Genomic DNA, 22,527 nt, shown 5'->3' on the forward strand with positions numbered 1-22,527 from the left:
CGGGATGCTAAAGGGCCCCCGGCTAAGGTATTGTGGTATCTTCCAATAATACCTAGATTCAAGCGCTTGTTTTCTATAAAGAAAGATGCGTTAAATTTGAGGTGGCATGCAGATAGGGTGAAGAAAGGTCATTTGCTCACACATCCATCTGATTCTCCGGAGTGAAAGAGTATTGATAGGTTGCATAAGACTTTTGGGGATGAGGTTCGTAATTTAAGGCTCGGACTGTGTACGGATGGAATGAACCCGTTCGGCAATCTTAGTTCTCAACATAGTACTTGGCCGGTACTTTTAGTGATCTTTAAGTTGCGATTTTATGCGTTTTTAAGTGTTTTTGTCAATTCCGCGCGTAAAGTAGCTCAAACTTTGTTTGTTTTGCACGAAACTTGGCACACAACACTATTTGGTATATATTATTGTGTAGAAGTTGTTAGAATTGAAAATCATAGTCATATTCTAGAATTTATGTGTTAAGTTGCGATTTTATGCGTTTTTAACCGTTTTTGACACTAACTTCTATTTTCTCTTAGTGCTTTCAACAACCTCCTTCTTCCGTTGACTGCGGCTACTACGCGCTGAAGTTTATGGACGATATTATAAACTCCGTGAAGGAATTTGGAGTCGAAAATATAGATGCCGTAAGTATTTGATACGTTCTTAATTAAATATATTATTGGTAAAATCTAAATGTTTCTATATTAATAGCTTTTATTTTAATATTATAATATAGGTTTTAAACGACATTCCGAGGGAAACACGCGCTTTGAGAAGTGAAGAGATGCGCGAATTAAAAGACAAGATTGCCGTGTATCTTGCTAATATTTGTCCTTGATAAATTGTAATTAGTATATATTGATTATTTTTTATAGTTTATTTAATGTATATATATATATATGTACGTACATATTATATTATATATATATACGAGCGAGAGTTTATTATTACAAAGAGATTAATGTTGATTATCTGTGATTATCATTGGATTAATCACTGTTATTACATTGTAACATTATTGCATTATTATAAGGATTAAACGGAAAAAGAAAAAAAAAAAAAGAGACTTATTGCTGCGGTTTTAAGCCTGACCGCAGCAAATAATGCCACACTTATTGCTGCGGTTTTTCCCACTGACCGCAGCAAATTATTTGCTGCGGTTTTAGCCCATGACCGCAGCAAATAATGCCCTTATTTGCTGCGGTTTTGAACCGCAGCATTTAAAGTAGGACATTTGCTGCTATCACTATTGCTGGGGGCCAAAACCGCAGCAAATAATGGCAAAAAAACCGCAGCAAACGAGGTTTTTTTCACTAGTGATAACTCGTATTTAGCTTAAAAAAGGATTGATAGACTACTCATATCAACAAGGTGCATCTTCTTTTCTAGGGAGCTCGTTTGCTAAGAACTCCACAGTTAAGCGTGCTTGGTGGGGAGCATTCTTAGGATAGATGACCTCTTGGGAAGTTTTCCTGGGTGCGCACGAGTAAGACCAAAGTGCGTTGGAAAGATTTGTGTTGGTTTGTGGGGCTCATGAGTAGTCACCGACGGTTCGTTGGGCAGAGGTGTTACATTTATGGTGATCAAAACCTTACAACAAGAGCGTCCCACAAAGTTTTAAAATCTTTTATAAATAAATATTCAAATTTTAGTCTATGATGTATGTAATGCCTTAAAAGGACTAAGCCTTTGGCCATTTTTTTAATTATAGCTATTTTATTTTGGTAGCTTGAGTTCTATCGTTAGCATTGAATCTTTTTGTTTTACTTGCATTATGGTATATTCAAGTCCTTGAACTTCTAGAATCTAGAATTCATAATGACATCTTCTTTTCATTCTAAGAATTTTTGTTCGCTTAAGTGTAGTATGTTTAAATAGTTTTTTCCTAACCTATGTCATATGTGCTGCATAATATAAAAATATTTTGCTTAAGTATATGACAATATGATAATAATGAGTTTATGCTTAAAATTAATCACAGAATTTCATAATAATAATAATCCATATTAGAAAAACATTTTTATAATATTCCCCTTCGTTTTATTATTATGATTTAGTTGTTAAAGGTGAAAGAAACTAAAAAGGGTTAAGAAAAAAAACAAAACAATTAAGCAAGCAAAAAAATTAAAGGCAATAAATGCTAAAAATAGTATAAAAAAATAGGCATGTTATAGTAAAATTATTAAATAAAATGTATAGTAGTATATAATATGAAAAGAAAAAAGTCAACAAAATAATGCATGATATGTGGATCTTTTCTAACTTGTTTGTTCAATTTAATGTTTGTAGCAAGATTTTGGTGAAAATTTCACTAAACAAATATAAAAATACCATTATTAAGAGCTTCTAAATAAACATCAAGGTGGTGTATAATTTTTTCACGTGCATTTTCTTTCAAAAAATTTCATTTTGTAAAATATCAACAAACAATTAGTACACTTGATGTGTTAACCTCGAACTAAGTTGAAGTCAAGTTTAGCACTCTGAATATCAAGTGGTTGATGAATAAAATAGTAGCTTAAACATTAAATGACATGATACTTAAGTAACAACCCGTCATTCTAATAAGAATAGGTTTGCGGAGATAACCTTTAAGATGGTTGTCACTTACTCTTCAAAAGATTAAAACTTAAATATGAACCTTATAAACTTCAAAAAAAAAAATTAAAATAAAAAAATAAAAAATAAAATTAAAAAAAAAACCTTAAGGGTTCTAAAGCTTATTACATCTTTAATAGAGCAAAACTCCTTTAAAAGAAAAAAGAAAGTCTTATGCTAAATGTAAGAGTCTATATGAGAGGAAAAGTCATAGAGTCCACTCTTACACTTCCAACCCGCACGACAATGATCATGTAATTATTCACCATCTGTATGAAAATATAAAACCACAATTAGTGGAGAGTAACTAGCTGTCCTTTCTAATCATAAAACACATAACTACATCATCTCCAATTACAAAGAAGTTTAAAACACTTATCCATTAATTATATGAATATATAAATCGAACTTAAAACCTGCCAACGAGTGAAAAATAAATTAAAAACAACTAAATCTTTCAAACAGCATAAATTTCATAAATTTATTTAAATAACTTAGTAAATCGACGAGTGGAGAAGGAACGAACGCCAGTGTTAGATGCCCACAAGATGACCTTACACTAACACCTCCTAAGGTTTGTCGGGCGAACCCCGGTCTATAAAAATAGACCTGTCTAAGAAGGGTCAATTCTCCCCTAATAGTAGATGCCTCATTTGCCTTACACCACTGGGTACCAGGACGACAACAATTAACCCAGGCATATATATATATATATATATATATATATATATATATATATATATATATATATATATCATTAGTAGCATGTTCTAACCATTTAGAGATGCTAAAACAGGCCTTACACTCCTATGGCTCCTTACTCGCACAAAATATATAAAACCCTAAACTTTTAGAAATAAAATCGTTATCGCAAATGTTCATGAGATGCCAAAATAGGCCTACACTTAAAACCTTCATCAAAATACTTAACACAAATATATACTTTATCAAATAAATTTATTTTTAAAATATAAAACTTTCACCTAATAAATTCCAATGTTTATATAAATATAAAAACTAATGTTATGAGTAATGTCTGAGTTTGAAAATAAAGTCAACTATAAATTTGACTTAGTCAACAAAAATCGACCCTATTACTAACTCTTGGCAAAGAGTTATTAATTAAAGTGTTATTCTACTCAAAAGTATAACCGTGTCAACAACATTCTTAACATCTTAAAAAGTAACAATATATTTGAAAATTTCCAAGTCTCAAAATAAAATACTATAGTACACAATTTTTGGTCTAAAATATTAATTTAATAAAATTCAATAATTAACCCAAATTATTTCCAAGTTTAGTAAACTAATAAAATCTTCCATTACCGAATAAACAGTTCAAACTCTAACAACACTAAATTTGACAAATGCAACAATTAATAAATAAAATAAAATGGAATATAATAAAGACTAAATCCATTCTTCCAAATTAATTTGATATCCTATCTTTTGAACGTACAGTAATAAAAAAATAAATAAAGTAAGTAAATTAGATAAATAAATAATATATAAATACTTAAAAGTACCACATGCATATACTAATTATAATGCAACAAATTAAAACTAAATGCTACTAAGAAGATTCAATAGAATTTTATCTTAAACACACTTTCTTTTTTTAAAAAAACAAAAAAAAGACCAACTCACTGCCCTTTCGAACCTTATTAAAGTGAAGTCATGATTATTTAACAAATAAAAAAAATTAAATTAAATAAAATTAGCTAACTAAACTTAGTAAGACATAAAGACCTCTAAATTTTAAATAAATCAGTAGAAAGAAAATACATAACAAAATAATTAAATATATACGATTCTCTTAATTAAATCCTCAATTAACAATAACATTAGACTAAACATAGATTATTTTAGCCCCTAAATAATTATAACTAGCATAATTATATAAATTTCTTTGCATTTCTAAATTTTCATATAATTAAAAATAACACTCTATATGAATTAAGAAAAGAGAGGGTAAACCACTTACCTTAATAAGAATTTCAATTAAAGATGGTATATAAAATTGTAAATAATAGTCTTAGAAAATAATAATCCTCAAAATGCCGTCAGTTTCTAGCTAATTCACTTTACCTCCTATAAACATCTAATGGCATACGAAGAGTGAAAAAGGATTATTTTTTTTTATAATAAAATTAATCTAAACCTCATTATGCTTAATTAATAAAGAGTATTAAAGGGAAGATGAAATGAAAGGTTTCTAGTATATAATTAAATTAATTATAATAATTTTAGTTATTATGCGTAATAATTTATATGACCTTTTAATTTATGTACTAGATACTACACTAACTATTTATAAATCAATTTAGTTAATTAATTATTTATTGTCTAATAATAATAAATTTAGTTAGCCCCTTAACTAAATTAGAGTGTGGGACTTATATATTAATTTTACCTACTTTGTAAATAATATTTTTAGTTAAAAGTAACTTACGTTTATTTTAAAATACCATTTTAAGGTAACTAAATATACTTAATAATTTTGGAGTGTTACAATATATTACATAAAAATTAATACTACAAATCAATCTTCTTACTATTATTTAGTATCAATAGTCAAACGGATCATAGTAGTTTGACTGGTTTATACTTTTGAATATTTTTCACTTTTTGCTTCATTAGTCATTTAAAAAGATGGTCCCCGCAAAGTTTTCCTAATTTTCAACCTTTTAAAACCAACTCCAATGAACTATGAAGCAATTTCTTATAAATGGAGAAAAAATAATGTCATATTAAAAAAAATGTCACAATATACATTCAATATCACAAAATACTAAGAAAATGTGGAGGCTTTGCATCATTGCCTTTGAGAATTTTACACCAAGCCATATAACATGTGCCTTCTGCCATAACGGCGATTATTGCTTTCTTCATCTACCGTGCTCCATAAAAGATAATTTTGCGGTTCTTGTTCCTGTTCCTGTTCCTGTTCCTGCGTCTAGAATCCGACATGTTGTGTGTATTGCGAATAAGCTTGACTCTGCCTTGCAATCGGAGCACGAGTGACATCGTCTGGAAGGTCGAAAGCATCAACTAGCTCCTTTGCTATGTTCCTTACTTGATAACTGAGGTAGTCTACCAGCTTATGAATAGCCTGCATCAAATATTTTAACAGTCAAGAGATCTACTTATTTCCTCAAACAATATTTCATTACTCCAATTACGTGACTCCTATGTCCTATTTAACTAGGCAAGGATTAGGGATCGGTTGTACGCAAGTCCTAATTAACACCTCTATACGCAACCTAACTTTTATAATTACAAAGAGGTAGTTTGTGATTGACCCTTAATAGTAAAAACCATTTGCAATCTAATTCACCAACGGCCTGTTTGGTAGTCGGTACTAAATGGTAATAAAATGTTAGTGTAATTTTGGTAAAAATATTTCTTGACAAATTTTAATGAACATATCGTATTAGGTGGTAATGGAAAACTGTCAACAAAAAATTTTTTTTTATGACTACACATTCATTACCATGGTAATGATTAGAGGTGCTCAATGGGCCGGGTTAGGACGGGTCAAAATTAAAATGGGCCGGGGCGGGGCGGGTCATATCAAATATTAAACGGGTCGAGACGGGTTAAATCCGTTTAAATACAACCCACTTTGACCCTTTTTTAAAAGTTTATAAAATAGTTTTTTTTATTATACTTTATGGCCCATTAAGTCAATTCAACTATGAATATAACAATATTATATAAAAAATAAAAAATAAAAAAAAAAGTGGTAAAATATTTTTTACAACCAATTTCTATAACTATCCGACCCGGCCCGGCCCTTCACACAAAGGTCCGTTAATGACCCGACCTGCTAATGACCCGTTAAAATGTGACCCGACCCTTGACCCATTGGGTCGACCCGCCCGTTTAAAACCTCTAGTAATGACATGATACGTATCATGGAAATTTACACTACAAATCATTTTCATTAACACCAATTAGTACTATTAACAAAACGGGTCGTAAGAGTGTAATAAATTTGTATGAAAAAAAGATCTGAATATAGTACCTTAGCTTTATTGGGAGCTACATAATCCACGTTGCGATAAGTTCCTATGTCATTCCATATGCGGTCCAATGCGTATAGGTCACAGACGAGTTTAAGAGCAGCACGGCTGCTCTCATCAGGACAGCTACGAAGAAAAAGGACACAAATTAGCATCAGCGAAACATCAAATTAATCGGGAAAAATAAACACTTTAAAAAAGATGATCATAAAGAGTTAACCTTTTAACTGCCTCAATGAATTTAGCAAGTATTACAGTTTCAATGTGAGATTCTGCCAGAGTAAGAAGGTGATTCAAGCATCTATTCCAAGCACCAAAACTACCAAGAGTTCTTGAGTGTTTGCGGAGACGCATTGCAGCACTTTGAAGAAGCCTTGATGTTCGATACTGCAACAAGAATACTCGAGAATTAATACGAGGGTTAATTTGAAAAGTAGCAGCAAACATAGTTCATGGAACCAAACCAAAATACCCGGAAAGCATCGAGCTGAAACTGTGGGTCTCTAAGATGTTCTTCGCCTTCCCAACGAACAGTCACAGGGTTTGGCACAGAGAGATATGTGTTCATTGACTCCTTCAAGTAATTCCAAGTCATTGCAAAAGTACCTCCTCGGAACTTCTCCTGGTATCTTTTCAAAAGGTCCCCTGCAACCTGTGTTTTTGGTAGGAAGTGAGTTCACTTACATCATTATATTCACAGATACTAGAATTTATGCAATGTATTGATTATCATTATATAAATGCGAAGAAAAAGCGATAAGAAAGAGGAGAAGGAAGCGGAAGGAGAATTACGCATGAGTGTATCCCTCCACATCTTTACAACTTTAGGATTAAAAAAAAAATATACCGTTGTTAATCAACTACTCCCTCGTTTCCACCTATTTTACAACATTCTCATCCAAAAGTGCATACATTTGAAAAGAAAAAGTACCAAAATGAGTGGAAGAAGTAGCATGTCAACGTAACTATAAGAGAAGGAAGGGGCACACCAAATGACAGCCACACTTGAGGCACAGGGAGACCCGGCTCCCCTTATAATAGAATATGATATTTGGGCTAATTAAAAATATAGCAAAATTGCTCATAATAGAAGAAATAACACTAAGTTTTTGGTTAGAATCTCTATACAAGCTAAAAAAATACACATTCCTATTTTGTTATAATTTGAAAGACTTTTGTGTTATATTATAAAATTTTTCCTTTAAAAAACATTAGAAATTTGACAAGGTTTGATATACTCCCTCCTATTCTAATTAAATGTCTCATTTGGCTTTGCACACTTGCCGATACGCTATTTTAATTTTAAATATTTGCACACTTGCCGATACACTATTTTAATTTTAAATATTTTTAATTGTGCTTTTAAAAAACTATAAAAAGTAAATATTAATAAAATTTACATTGAGACAAATCAAACAAGATCTCACTTAACTATGTTTTAACTTAAAGATCGATAAAAAATACAAACATAGAGTGATTGGTGAATCGTGTCAAAAAACAAATTGGACATTTGACCAGAATAGGAGGGAGTAATTATTTTGTTAGTGTATCGTTATTCAACTATAAGTATGATGTTAACTTATTTAAATTATTGGCATAGCCCCTACCAAGTCACCGACAGTTCAATACATTGGCAAGTTTAGAAATCATGACCCGAACAATTAGGCATCACAATTACCAATCAATTTCTTCATTCAATTATTCATATACACCTCTATCCCATGCATATGCCCAATTAATTCATTATGACACAGCCATACTATTTTGAATCTTCTCACATGACACTGTAAACATAAAGAAGGCAAACATTTTAATCTAGGAGTTTGATCAAACCTGCTGCAGAAGCACCGTATTATCACCTTCAAATGTCTGAAATATGTCATGATCATTCCTTAAACTTCCAAATCTGTTGACAGCAGCATAACCATGCCCTCCACAGGCTTCCCTGCATATACTTATGGATTTTGCCGTATATGACGTTACATATGCCTTTAAACCAGCTGAAAGAGCATGTACATCAGCCACAAGTTCATCATCGTGAGACTTCTTCATCTCGGAGTACTTATCTACGAGGTTTACGGTAGCAAAGTGGAATGCATAAGTTGATGCAAGCATAGGCATCAGCTTGTGCTGCTGTGACTGATAGTCAAGAATACTTATTTCCGGTTGTTTGGGAGGCCCAAATTGTTGTCTTAGAAGAGAGTATCTAATAGCTATAGTAGAAGCAATCTTAAGAACGCCAACAGAAGAATAAGCAAGGCCGACTCTTCCGCCAACAAGTTCCCCTAGGGTAGCCGCAAACCTTTTGTTGATGGTTGGTAAACTGCTCGTATACTTGCCATCACGTGAAACATCCCCAAACCGATTCAGCAGATTATCCCTCGGGATTCTGACAGCGCAAAAACGCAGAGCTCCGTTATCCACTCCATTTAGGCCAACCTTGTGACCACAATCGTGTATTTCTATCCCCGGGAGAACCTTATGGGTATTCATATCCCTAATAGGGACAATGAAGGCATGGACACCCATATCAGTAACTCCTTTTGCATCATGAGTTGGTAGCATTAGCTTTGCAAAGACTGTAGCAAACTTTCCATGGACAGCTGCATTTCCGATCCACCATTTAATGGCCCCATCATTAGGAGTGTCTATTATGAATTCGTCTGTGACGGGATCAAATGTTGCAACGGTCTGAAGGCCTTGAACATTTGAGCCTTTCAAACACAAGACATCAATAAAGTTTAGCAAGGAAGATATTCCAACATGCCAATAAAAAAGGAAATAGAAAGAACTTGGAGGATGCAACATGCCAATAATCATTCCTCAATTATCCTATTGTGTTTGTGTGCTTCCTTTCAAATAAAAGTTACTAAAAGAGAACTGCAAATGCCGAAAGTCAACATTTAAAACAAGCATTGGAACAAGAGTTTGCAAATATGACTCATTTATTTTGTCCTCGATAGCATGCTCCAAGCAATCCAAATACGTTTCACTTCAGCATTTTTCACAAAAACGACAGAAATGCGCTCACTAAGAGTATCAGATCAGTTCCTATAAGGATTACATTAGAGTATGGCAAGAGCGAAAACCCTCCACATCAAAATTGGACAATAAAAGGACATTTATTTTGGCTCAAACAACCAACACTATAGTTTAAAAGAATACGTTTAGCAACATTACATTGTCCCATAACTAACAATGCCACTAAATCAAAGGGTTTGTGATACATCATTTCTTTCAAATAAGCATGACTACTCACAGGACAGGATTCCTTTAAGTCATAATATAACCGATCAAAAGTGTACTGAGTAGAGTACAGATGAACATACAAGGTGGAATCTCAATTTTGTTTCTATAAGAAACAATCACTCTCAAAGTAAACGTTCTAGATATCTCAAAACTTTCTATGCTTCCTTTCTCCAAAATTAAAAGCCACCTTTATCATCTAATACTATAACAAGTAACAAATTAACAATGTGACAATACCAAATTCAGGCGCAATGTAATAGAAGTATGGTAAAGGGTGACAATGTGAACAAAACAAGTATTCTAATTACATCATAGATGATTATAATGGAAATTGTGGAAGGTTTTGCAACTTGCTAGTCATATATCTTGTTTTGATTTGCAAATCATAAGTGTTCACTTTGATACCAAGATAAATTTATTGTTAGACCACAGTGTAAAAAGAAGGTCGCAACGCATCGGCCGTGTCCTAAAGGTTTTCCAAAATAAACGAACCGATATTTACCGCATTGTAACGGTGTAAAAAACACCGGCGTTTTTGGCCATATCAAGGGATCTACCATGGTTCCGACCGATATTAGGCGTTGCAATAACCGCATCCCTTGCATTATCGCATCAAACACATCAAACGTCTGTTATCGTGATGGCGACCATTACCGCATTTTTAATCTATAAACCACTGGTAATAGGTGAAATAACCCACTAAATTATACTTCATGTTTGTCACTCATTCTATAGTGTAGGATCAAAAGTGAGTAGTTCTCTAACAAAACACAAAGTTCCAGCAATATTTGCCATCAAAACTACATCTCATCAAGGAAAAAAGAAAATATTTACCATGATGAAGTTCTGTCATTGCAAAACAACCCAAATAATCAAGATTATCAATCCCATCAAAGAATTTATCTTTATGCTTTTTAGTACCCAGATTCAGCACTGAACCTCCCCATAAACTGCATCAAATCAAACAAAACAAATCAAAAAACATCAACAAGATTACAAAACCCACATGATTCAAACTATAAATTTAACAAAAACCCAAGAATATAACCTGTATTGAACACCCATTTTAATCCCAAGAGACATATCAAAACCACCAACAGCTTCAAGAATTGCAAAATACTTGGCAGGTTCTTCAACAACATATCTAAATGGTTTAATCCCAGCTTCTCTAACCAAACCCAGAAGTTGTTTTAAACACAATTCTCTATGATCATCTTTTGATATTTCAATTGGGGTTTGAAGTTCTGGTCTTCCTTTAAAATATTCATAAACTTTTTCTTGTATATCTCTGTATTTCCCTCTCATATAAAAAGTTAAAGCTTCAGAATTTACTTCAATGGCTGTCTTCTTCCCTTTCTCTCCTCCTTTGCATCCTTCTACCTCTATTAATGCAGAACTTCCATTGTTACTGCTGGTGATTGGATTAAGATGCAATCTCAACCGCTGGATTCTTCTGTTGATTGTTTGATCTTTCTCTGAAATTTGATTCATCATCTGGGATTTTTCTTGCATGTTGATTGTGAGATCAAGAATAAATTTGAATGTTAGATGGGTTTCTATAAGAGGGGTTCGATTAGATTGGATAAGATTAATTGAATGAATGAACTTGACTTTTGATTATTAAAAGGTTGCGGTAATGGCGTGGAGATAAATTATTGGATATTGTTAATGGCGGGTCGGGTGTAATGTCTTTGTTTATTCCATTAAATTTTCTTTCTAAACAAGGTGTTATTTTAAGGCACGCCATTCAATGTAAGTTTTTGGATGCTCAAAGAAGTAAAATGAGGGATTTGATTGATGACACGAGTATGGATGGCGATTTGGAATTTGGAAATATTGGTTGACCGTTATCTAAATATCCAAGATCACTTGTTCTCAAGTAATTCTGTCTTCCTCCGTTCCCAAAAACTCTCGCTAGATAATGACTGTATTTATCCTCTAAGCTTATCTTATATATTATAAAAAAAAATATAGTCAGATGGATTTTTTTTTAAATCGTCTAATCGCATACATTTATAATATTAATTTTTATAATTGTAGATGTGTATAATTCAATATATAAATGATCAAAATAACATATTAGATTGCGTAAAAAGTCAAATGTATTAAGTATAGTGGAACGGAGGAAGTAAAACTAATATGGTTCGAGGTGAAAGTTCGGTTTGAGGTTTGATTTTTTCTTAAAATTATATCAAACCAAATTTATTTCCGTTTATAATTTTTCAATTCAAACCAAACTAAATTGAGCGGCAATCCAAACTGTGTACCAAACTAAATTTTTTCGGTTTAGACTTAGACCAAGCCAAACCAAATTTTTAACTAAAACCAAATCTAAACTGCAAATCAAATTAGCCTACTAAAATTTGTCATCATTATACCCAATGTATCCCACCCGTAGAAAACTATTAGCAGCGTCTGTGGGGGAAGAAAGACGGCAACTTATATCCATATAGGAGAGCGCGATCTAAAAGTCCCTCAACTTGAGAAAGACTGCTAAAATTGTAAAGCAAAAATATTTAAAATCATAGTTGCAAAAATGGAAATGACAAAATAAAATTTTAATTATTGAATCAAGATTTACTATGTTATAAGATCACTTCCAACTTTTAGTTAGTATCGCCGATTAAAATCTTCTATTTGCACGTTAAGTTGTATAAGATTCACTCAACAAGTAGTTTAGCTCAATGTAAAAAGTGAGCTTCTATTTTGATTCGGTTTATAATTCTAGTTTTCGATTTTGTAGCATGCTTAAACCTAATCTAAATCAAAATATTTTGGTTTTGAAAATTCCAATTCAAAACCAAACCAATTTATAAAAAGTCCAAACCAAATTTATTATTAGATTTGGATTGATTTGGTTTGCGGTTTTATTCGAACAACTTTCACCCCTAAGTATTTTGTATACAGTTTTTAAATAATCACCTTAACTTTAAAGTTATCACTTATACTTTTAATAATTAGTTACAATCTGAAAGTAATGAATTATATTTATAACTTTTCAAGTTATCACTTATAAATTTAAATAGTTGATTAATAACTTTAAAGTTTAGAATAATTACTTACAATTTTAAAATAATCATTATAATCTTAAAGTAATCATTAATTAAAAAATAAAATGAGTGTATAAGCTTGTCTCATGATGAGACGATCTCATAGTATGAGATTGTACAACCATTTTGTGGGGCCATTTTTGTTCTTTCTTTTTTTTAGTTTTTGTTCTCTCTCAAATCTCCTCCATTCTCCTTAAAGTTTTTTTTCCATTTTAGGTCTAATTGTTTAAATTCTTCCATGCTATGTAGTTTTCGAACTTCAATAAGCAAAATTTGAATGAAATTCAAGTTTTTAGGGTTTCAACTTAGTAGTAATTTGGTTTTTATTTGCTTATGTAGTTAACTTCATTTTTAATATCTACTCATATATTTGTTCTTACTGAGGTAATTCTCTATTTTCGATCTATCTCTTGATTGTTGTTGGATTGTTACTTTGATTGTTCTTGTATTCATTTCATTCTCTTTTAATTATCATCTTAGCTACTAGAGTTGAAATAGTGTGCACTAGTTTTGAAATAGGATTATTGCATTAAAGAATGCCAATAATCAATTTAATTTCGTATAATTCACAGCCCAAGAGAATAAATTGCAACTGTAATAGACCAAAAATAAAACAGTCGCATTATTCATGAGATTTCATTAGATGTTTTTATGCGCCTAATTTTTTTTTTTATATTTGTTCATTACTAATATAGTTTAATCAGTGATGGTAGTATTTGAAAATTTTCTACGATGATTAGAAACTTGTTAATTCGTAACGTAATTATGAATCGTAACAATTAACGTAAACTTTGGAGGTAAAATTTAAAGTTGCAACTATCAATAAAATTTTGGAAATTATAAGACTTAGCCGAAAACTTTATATACCCATGATGAGAATAAATTAAATATTTCATATTGTATACTTTAACAACCCATATTACTGATTGACTACGTAAGACAGATCATCACAGGATTTGCTTACCCAAAGGACTCAAAGCTCAAACAAAAACTCGTGAAAAGGGGTCACAAGATCTAAAACATAACCGTATCAAGTATCAACTAATCTAAATCCAAAGATCTAAACCAGAGTCCAAATAATCATACAACTAACCATAAAAGTCCAAAATAGTCAACATAACCAAATCTATTACACACTTACTAAAGCTCAACACGGACACTACAACTTGAATACATACACAAATTCAAATATCTTCTAGGGATACTTTAATCACCTTTGCTATCCTATTGTTCCCGACTAATATTGATCAATGAGCAATCTAAAAGATAGAAAATAAAATGGAGTCAAATAACTGAATGAACAGAAGCAATACAAATTAAAACAAACATGATAAATCAAAATAAAGGATTTAAAGTAACATTAGTCATAGATCTTTGTGTGCATTAGGAGCCTAGTTGAGAGGAACACCTATAACTCTAAGGGTATGTCACTCTCGGGTGAAGCTAGTCGATATTTGAATGACAACTCGCTTCAAAAATTAGGAGTAGGGAAACAATGCTGCTCTATTCCATTAATGACCAGCTCGTATGCCTGATCCATTAATCATATCAATATCAACATAATCATTAATAACAAATTTGTCTAAACAATATAAATTTTACAATAATTTTAGTAAAACAATTTTCAAAACTATAGTTTGGACAATCCCTTTAAGGGACTACTACTACTCACCAAAAGACGCTTCACGGAGTCAAGACCGGTTCACCACATTTTACTAGACGGGCTCATCGGCATAATCGTATCCTGAAGCATGACAATAACATAACGTCACTAGCGTGTGTTCGATGCAACTATACTAATATATAACTTATTACATCTCCTCCTAAGAATGTAGTTTAAACAAGATTCTACTCTATCATTCCCACATTATACACATAACAACTCTATACCAATCTAGGTTTGCCCAATCACTTAAAAGTCATCTACAACCAAGATTATTGGACTTGACTGCTATAAAATATTCTCACCTTTTTTTTGTTTTTCATATGGCATTATTATATATATATAAGCAGGTCGAACCGACAAGTTATAAAGTCAGACTAAAAGATCATTGTCTTCAATTTCGACGTTGTTATGGGGTCAAATAAATAAACTCGTAATTTATTTAGTCAAACCCTAACCACCCAACTCGGTCCAATAACTTCTTAAAATAACTACCCATTACTCACCATAATCTACCACTCACCCATCATCCCCATGATTCCCACATTTATTCACCATTTAACCTCCATTCTACCATGATAAATACATATCGCGTACATCATTTGCACGGGACTAAGCTTTTATATTGCTATCGTTACACCACAATAAATATTCACCCTCCTACGTACAATCTATACTGAACCAAATATTCCTTCAATTGATCTGAACTCATCCTACAATCCGTTAATCTTGTATTCATTCATTATCATATATTCATTACTTTCTGTCTCCCGATCTGACTGGAGCGTCGGAGGGGTTTTCCGGGAAATCACCCCTCGGACAAGGCTAACGTTGTATTGCAGGATTTGAGGTCTCATCAGCGGAAGGATCATAAACACTTTCTGCATATTGATGGTTGTACCCGATTACACCTATCTCCAGGTATTTTAAGTGTCTTTTGCACTTCCTCGTTTCATTACCGAAACAGTTTGGCGCCGTCTGTGGGGGCTGAACGAAAAGTCATGGCTTCCTAAAGAAATCCAACACAAACCGCTACCGTGCATAGCACAGATACAGACACTTCAGCGGGTCACGCTAACAATCAAGCCGTGACTCGCCATGTTCTGGACATGCTAGCACGAAACCTCACTGCCGCCTTTTCCGAACAACTCTGCAAATACCGAATTTTATGGCGTATAACTATCTCATCATTTTTTCTTCGGTGGGTATAAGTCAGGAACTGTAATGGAGTAATGTTTGGGAGTATTTGCTATATCTTTTACTGGTTGGATTTATAAAAAAAAAACGTCCAAGTTAATATTTGGATCGTCCTTTGAAATCTTCTTGCATCACAAGCTAACGAAGTGAAATAACCGTCTTGGGGTATTATTACATTTTTAATATACATTAAAACTTTATTAAAGTTCAGCTATTATTCTTTATATTCATAATAACATTATTAGGGCTGAAAGTTATTAGATTTTTCATTGCAAGATCAGGATTCATATTCAACTCAATCAATTAAGTTAACAATCCAATAGAGAAGAAGCTTAATCCAACTTCTTTTATACTGAGAATTGGATGCAATTATTAATTCCTATCAGTAATTAATTCCCATTAACATGTACTTTCCAATCATGATTATATTTTGTATATCACCAAATTCATTCGGCTATTACCACTCAACAAACCAAATCATCAGATTTCCTTTCAGCTTACGGACCCGGTCCGGTCTTGCCTAAACCCGGTCGGGTCCTGCAATTTCTGCTTTCTGGAAACTCTCAACATACGGACCCGGTCCGGTCTTCTAGAAACCCGGTCCGGTCCTGCTTTAATAACCGTTTTTTCGCACGGTTTTTATTTTATGATGAGGAATGTAACAAGCAAAAAAAAAGAAAACATTTTTTTTTCTCTGTTTTTAGATACTATTAACTCTTCACTTTTGGGAGAAAAACTTGATCGAGAATATTTGGGCCAAATAATTTCAAGTGTTTGTCATTATTCAAGGATATAAAGTTGGATCTTATTGATCTTATTCATCAATGTATACCGTTTCAATGTTGAATTCAGTTTGATGCACCTTCTAAAGGGTTATTAGATCCGTAGATAGTTTCCAAACCAACTTCAATCGACTAAAAATTTCAGTCCTAATGTTGAAGTTCGGTTTGAAGCACATTCTAAAGGATTAGATGACCCATAGAACGTTTCCAAACTAGCTTAAACTAAGTGGTTTCGGTCTAAAGGACCATCATCTTATCTTTACTGTGCCGTATGTGAATATTTCCTGAATTTTTCTCGGCACCCATTATTTTTGGGGATTCGGAAATTATTTGTTAATGATGAAGATTTGATTTGAAGATCATTTTGCTATGAGGAAAAGAAGGTTCCCACTCGTGTGTGACCGTCTAATTATGTGATATATTATATCCAGCTCTTTAATTTCACCATTTTTTGTCAACTCCAGCTACGTGACCGTCTAATTAATAAGCTATATATCATAAGCGATTCGAATGCGATGAGTCATTCTGTACCATCGAATAGCCGGATTCTCTTGTCTAAGGTTATTATACAAGTTTTGTCTTTTGCCGTATCATCAATTTGTCCGAAATATTAAAAACTCGGACCCCCCCCCAAGGGCCTCCAATAATTTCGCAAAATTGTCTAAGTATTGAAAGTAGCCGAGTTATGCTACATCCGAATCATCGAAGACCCGGTTGAGTAATTGTCATGACGTATTATCATAAAGTCGGACCCAAATTTGGTTTGATGCACCTTCTAAAGGGTTATTAGATCCATAGAACGTTTCCAAACCAACTTCAACTGACCAAAAAAATTCAGTCTCATTGTTGAAGTTCGGTTTGATGCACTATCTAAAGGATTAGATGACCCGTAGAATGTTTCCGAACTAGCTTCAGCTACGTGATTTCAATCTGAAAAATTACTCCAAATATTGCCCAATTCAATGTATTGGCTGAATCCGAATATGATCCGACGGTGGTTCAATCTGAGGTGACTCGATGCATGGAGAAAAATCATCATCCTCGCCTTCTAATGAAATGCTACATAAAGGATGCAAATCTTTGATTAGTATTGCCAAGTGAAGAATATATTATATTAATCTGATGATGATCATACAGTTACTCTTGCTTTTATTTATCAACATATATCGGGTGTTTTATATTTGTTATATTCATGGGTCAACATGAAAAGTGATGAAGTATGATATTGACACATTGGAAGAATATTATATTATTTCTGCATGGGAATTCAATACTTCACCATTATTATTCTTAATATATTGGGTCTTACTTATATGTGGTTTTCAATGATGAGTGTATAAAGTCATCTGAGTTTTCACCTAGTTTGAAAGTCATATTATTATTGAAGTTCCAACACGTGGGCGTTATTTGTCACATTATGGAATCATCTGAGCTTTCAACTAGTTTGAAGTCATATTATTATTAAAGTCCCAACATGTGGGCATTATTCGTCATATTATGGAATCATCTAAGCTTTCACCTAGTTTGAAAGCCATATTATTATTGAAGTCCCAAAATGATTGATTTTGGGCAATATTTTCAAAGTATTTATCTTAATTATCAAACTTTCACCTAGTTTGAAAGTGAAATCATTGCGAGTGTCACCTAGCTTGGTAACTCGGACTCTTATTAAGCCCCAAAACGAGTGATTTTGGGCGTTATTTGTCAATGTATTCATAGCGAGTATCACCTAGCTTGATAACTCGATCACTTATTCAGCGGACCTATGTCCGATCAGTATATTCATCAATGTTTTCGAAGGATTCACCTAGTATGATTCCTTATCTAAGTCCCGGGTGATTGACGGCTGGGCAATGCGGACCTACGTCCGATCCAAATATTCCTTAAATGCAGACTTATGTCTGATCCGAATATTCATCAATGCTTTCGAAGGATTCATCTAATATGATTCCTTATCTAAGTCACAGGTGTTTGACTGCCAGGCCATATCATCATATCAAGCTCAAATGTCGAATCATCATATCAGGCTCAAATGCCGAATCATCATATCATGCTCTAAAAGTCGAATCATCAAAAGTGGCCCAAAGGCCAAATATTTATAATTCATGGGGCTTCCACCATCATGGGCCCATCGAGGCAAGAATTCGAAGTTTACCTTATTCGGACCTTATTGCATGGTTTCTTCCGAATATTTATTTGATCTGCATCACAGGTATGATTTTTTTCCGCATAAAGACTGATACCCTCGCTACATTAAATTCCCTCATCTATCACTCTTCATGCGTGGGGCTAATGTTGTGGGGTCAAATAAATAAACCCGTAATTTATTTAGTCAAACCCTAACCACCCAACTCGGTCCAATAACTTCTTAAAATAACTACCCATTACTCACCATAATCTACCACTCACCCATCATCCCCATGATTCCCACATTTATTCACCATTTAACCTCCATTCTACCATGATAAATACATATCGCGTACATCATTTGCACGGGACTAAGCTTTTATATTGCTATCGTTACACCACAATAAATATTCACCCTCCTACGTACAATCTATACTGAACCAAATATTCCTTCAATTGATCTGAACTCATCCTACAATCCGTTAATCTTGTATTCATTCATTATCATATATTCATTACTTTCTGTCTCCCGATCTGACTGGAGCGTCGGAGGGGTTTTCCGGGAAATCACCCCTCGGACAAGGCTAACGTTGTATTGCAGGATTTGAGGTCTCATCAGCGGAAGGATCATAAACACTTTCTGCATATTGATGGTTGTACCCGATTACACCTATCTCCAGGTATTTTAAGTGTCTTTTGCACTTCCTCGTTTCATTACCGAAACAGACGTTAAAATGATCATTTTAGACCTTAAAGTAATCAATTATAGAAGTATAAAGCTACCAATTATAACATTAGAGCGAACAATTTTAACTTGATAACTAATAAGTTAAAAAATGATCAATTTACGACCTTAAAATGATCAATATACCTATCTTAAGATTACAATAAATAAATATTAATTCAAAATATAAAAATTATTTATAAAGATAATAAATCTTCACTAAAAATGATAACGTATAATTGATAATAAATCAAAAAGATAATATTCCGATTATAAGTCGGGTTAACTAAATTTTTCCGATGTTTTTAGATCAGGTCAAATCTTGACAAGTTTAGGAACAACTCAAAAATTGGAAACCCACCTAAATTTTTCCCGCCCCAACAAATTTAAAACTTTTGTATTTCTCCCCCTATTTTTCCCAGTCCCGGTGTTTTCTCTGTACTCTTTCAAACCCTAAAGATACCATATTTCATCTGTGTTCAACCCTCTTAAAAATTCGAATCGATTTAACATGTTGCAAATATAAATACGTCATAACATATTTTCTCTAATTTTCGGCATAAATTCATTTTTTCAAATCAAAGGTCAGTACTCTGATTCAGTTATCTTATTTGTTGTATCATTGATTTCTAGTTAGGGTTTCAAAATCAAATCAATTTTCAGAACCGAGTAGTAGTCATTTATTAGATACCAATAATGGGTGAAAATAATTCTGGGATATTATATAAGAAGGAAACTCGTAAAGCACTTGGAGATATGACAAATCAAATTGGGAAAAGAAAATTTCAATCAATTTCTAAGAGTAGTATTAACATTACTCTCGGTACTGATATAGAATATGACACTAATTTTCTGAAGCAAGTTGCTATAGCGGTTGAAATTTTTGAAAAAGAAAATAAAATTCAAAAATTCCCTAAATTAAGTAATGAAATTAAGTTATCTCCATCAAAAGGGGGTGAAAAGTATCATTTACTTAACCCTTCAATTGATTCTCGAAAAGATTTACACAATGCCAGGAAAGATATGAAGGAAAATTCTAATTCTGTGCTGGATAGAATAAATTTGTGTGTTGGTAATGAGGGTGGTGAAAAATTGAAAGAAAGTGGTGTTTCGGGGGTGAAAATCGGTGAGAGGCTGAAATGTATCGAAATGGTATGTGTTGATGGTGAAGAAGCAGTTGTAGTTTCTGATGTTGCTGAAAATGAGGGTAGTTATGATGTGTTGGGTACTCAAATTGTGAGCGACAGTGTTGGGAATCAAAGTGTTGATTGCTTGGCTAATAGTAAATGTGATATGAATTTGAATTTGAATTCGAAATTGGTCGAGTCTCAGGAGATGCAAGGGTTCGGATTAGAGAGATGCAAGTTGTTGAAAAGGGATGTTGAATGTATCGATTCAAACCCAATTAAAGATTGTTCATGCTCGTTTTGTTCTAAAGGTATATGTGCAAACTAAAAATTTGTGCTTTAGATTGTTGTGACTTGTGAGAAATTTGTGATGTTGATTTGTCTTTTGGAACAGCTGCATTTATTTGGTCTGATCTGCATTATCAGGATGTGAAAGGCCGGGTTGCAGGTATATTCAATGGTCCTTTATCCATGATATTTGATTGTTTGAACTGATTATGCTTCGGCTTTTGGTATTGTTATATCTGATATCGATAATGTGATCGTCCGCAGCATTGACAAAGAGCCAAAAGGAAGCGAGCAATCTGTCTCAGGAGTATGCCGTGGAAAATGTAAAGGGAGGACATTCCTCAGGGAACTTCAGTACTGCTGCACAGTTGGAAATTGATCTCAGCCATAAGTGGAGTTCCCTTTTTCTTCACATGGTTGATACATATAGAACTGAAGGCAGCCAACTAGTAAGTTCAACCGATCTTTCACATTTGCGTCTTGAATTGTGCTGTAGAATACTTTCCTCTTTCGAACATTTGCTTGTTCCAATTGAATCTTTCTTACATCAACTATAATTGTATGAAATTTGCTACAGAAATGGTTTTAAAATTTGCGGTACTTTCTATTGCAGCAAAACAATTTCCTTGCTTTGAAGGAAATAAGAGGTGACTACAAGATGAATTAAGAGCTGAATGGAATGCCATTTGATGTGGTACAATGTTCCTCTGATGCTTCTGAATTATGATCAGATCACAAGCTAGGAAGTTTGATCTGTGCAGGTGTGGCCTTTCCCTTCTCCAAATCTCAGTTTAGGACTGTTTTACAGCTTAAATCACATCCTTGTGCTATTATCATCAATATATCAGTAGTATCTGTATCAATGTAATTATACAAAGAGACTTTTGCGAGTGACCATTTGCAAAAGTTGTTTTGGGGAGTTCAATGCGATGCAATGTGATTTTTCATGAACCATCTTGTTACCCACATGCTCAGCTGTTAAGGTTCTCAATGTTTTGGATGTGTTATGAATTGGGGTTTTTTTCTCCATATTTAACAATATACTTCTATCTGTTGTATTTTGTGACTTTAAATTTATTATTTAACTTATAAAATAAAATAACATAAACTTAGTAGGTTACAAAACATGACAAGTTTAAACCTTTGCTTAACATACACAAAATGTAAACTTCATCATCGGGAATCACCATATATCGAACATAGTAACAGGAAGATTTTGTACGTGACTTGATATAAATTCTAGGCGAGACTCTCTTCCTAAAACATTATTTCCTCTCTACTACGTTGCTTGGGATGGTATACTGGAAATATGTTTTGAGATACAAAGATTTTCACTAAATTCCTAGCACAAGGAAATTAGAACGACATGAGAAAACTAAAATGGAAGAAGAAATGAAAATTTACAATCGAGGATTGCAAGTTTTCTATATAAAGTGTTAGAGAGGATAAGAAATTCAGAAATCACATGAATATTCTATGTTAATCTCATGTTAGAAATAACTTATACATGCCTTCTATATTTATAGAAGAGTATACAACCATTCATGAAGTAATATGTCACTTCATGAACCGCAACTTCGATTCAGGAATCAATGTCGATTATAAATCAATCCATCCCAATATATTCAGTTAATATAACCATATTAACTGTAGGTAGTTATAGCATGACTAACAAAATCGAATAAAAAGAACATTGCAAAAAC

The 22,527-nt window shown here is 32.9% G+C and overlaps 2 protein-coding genes across 2 annotated transcripts; one reads left to right on the plus strand and one right to left on the minus strand.

Moving 5' to 3' along the window:
- Positions 1–5,295: 5,295 nt before the first annotated feature.
- Positions 5,296–11,725, minus strand: LOC130820171 (acyl-coenzyme A oxidase 2, peroxisomal). The gene is made up of 7 exons (XM_057685437.1): positions 10,915–11,725; positions 10,701–10,816; positions 8,451–9,331; positions 7,090–7,269; positions 6,838–7,004; positions 6,620–6,743; positions 5,296–5,704 (listed from the first exon to the last, which is right to left on the minus strand). Exons 1-7 carry the CDS (start codon positions 11,376–11,378, stop codon positions 5,549–5,551), a joined length of 2,088 nt encoding a protein of 695 aa, XP_057541420.1. The 5' UTR covers positions 11,379–11,725; the 3' UTR covers positions 5,296–5,548.
- An 8,049-nt stretch (positions 11,726–19,774) lies between these two features.
- On the plus strand, positions 19,775–21,840 carry LOC130820172 (uncharacterized). Its single transcript, XM_057685438.1, has 4 exons — positions 19,775–20,847; positions 20,931–20,984; positions 21,089–21,273; positions 21,438–21,840. The coding sequence occupies exons 1-4, from the start codon at positions 20,106–20,108 to the stop codon at positions 21,489–21,491; spliced, it is 1,035 nt and encodes a 344-aa protein (XP_057541421.1). The 5' UTR covers positions 19,775–20,105; the 3' UTR covers positions 21,492–21,840.
- The last annotated feature ends 687 nt before the right edge of the window (positions 21,841–22,527 follow it).

This window comes from Amaranthus tricolor, chromosome 8, assembly GCF_026212465.1.
Source record: "Amaranthus tricolor cultivar Red isolate AtriRed21 chromosome 8, ASM2621246v1, whole genome shotgun sequence".
Lineage (NCBI taxonomy): Eukaryota > Viridiplantae > Streptophyta > Magnoliopsida > Caryophyllales > Amaranthaceae > Amaranthus > Amaranthus tricolor.

Coding starts and splice junctions, on each gene's coding strand:
- LOC130820171 (XM_057685437.1), bottom strand. CDS start 11,378: ATGCAAGAAAAATCCCAGATGATGAATCAAATTTCAGAGAAAGATCAA. Junction 7,270..8,450: donor ATACGGTGCTTCTGCAGCAG/GTTTGATCAAAC, acceptor CCAAAAACACAG/GTTGCAGGGGACCTTTTGAA. Junction 5,705..6,619: donor TAGCTCCCAATAAAGCTAAG/GTACTATATTCA, acceptor TATTTGATGCAG/GCTATTCATAAGCTGGTAGA.
- LOC130820172 (XM_057685438.1), top strand. CDS start 20,106: ATGGGTGAAAATAATTCTGGGATATTATATAAGAAGGAAACTCGTAAA. Junction 20,848..20,930: donor ATGCTCGTTTTGTTCTAAAG/GTATATGTGCAA, acceptor CTTTTGGAACAG/CTGCATTTATTTGGTCTGAT. Junction 21,274..21,437: donor GAACTGAAGGCAGCCAACTA/GTAAGTTCAACC, acceptor TTTCTATTGCAG/CAAAACAATTTCCTTGCTTT.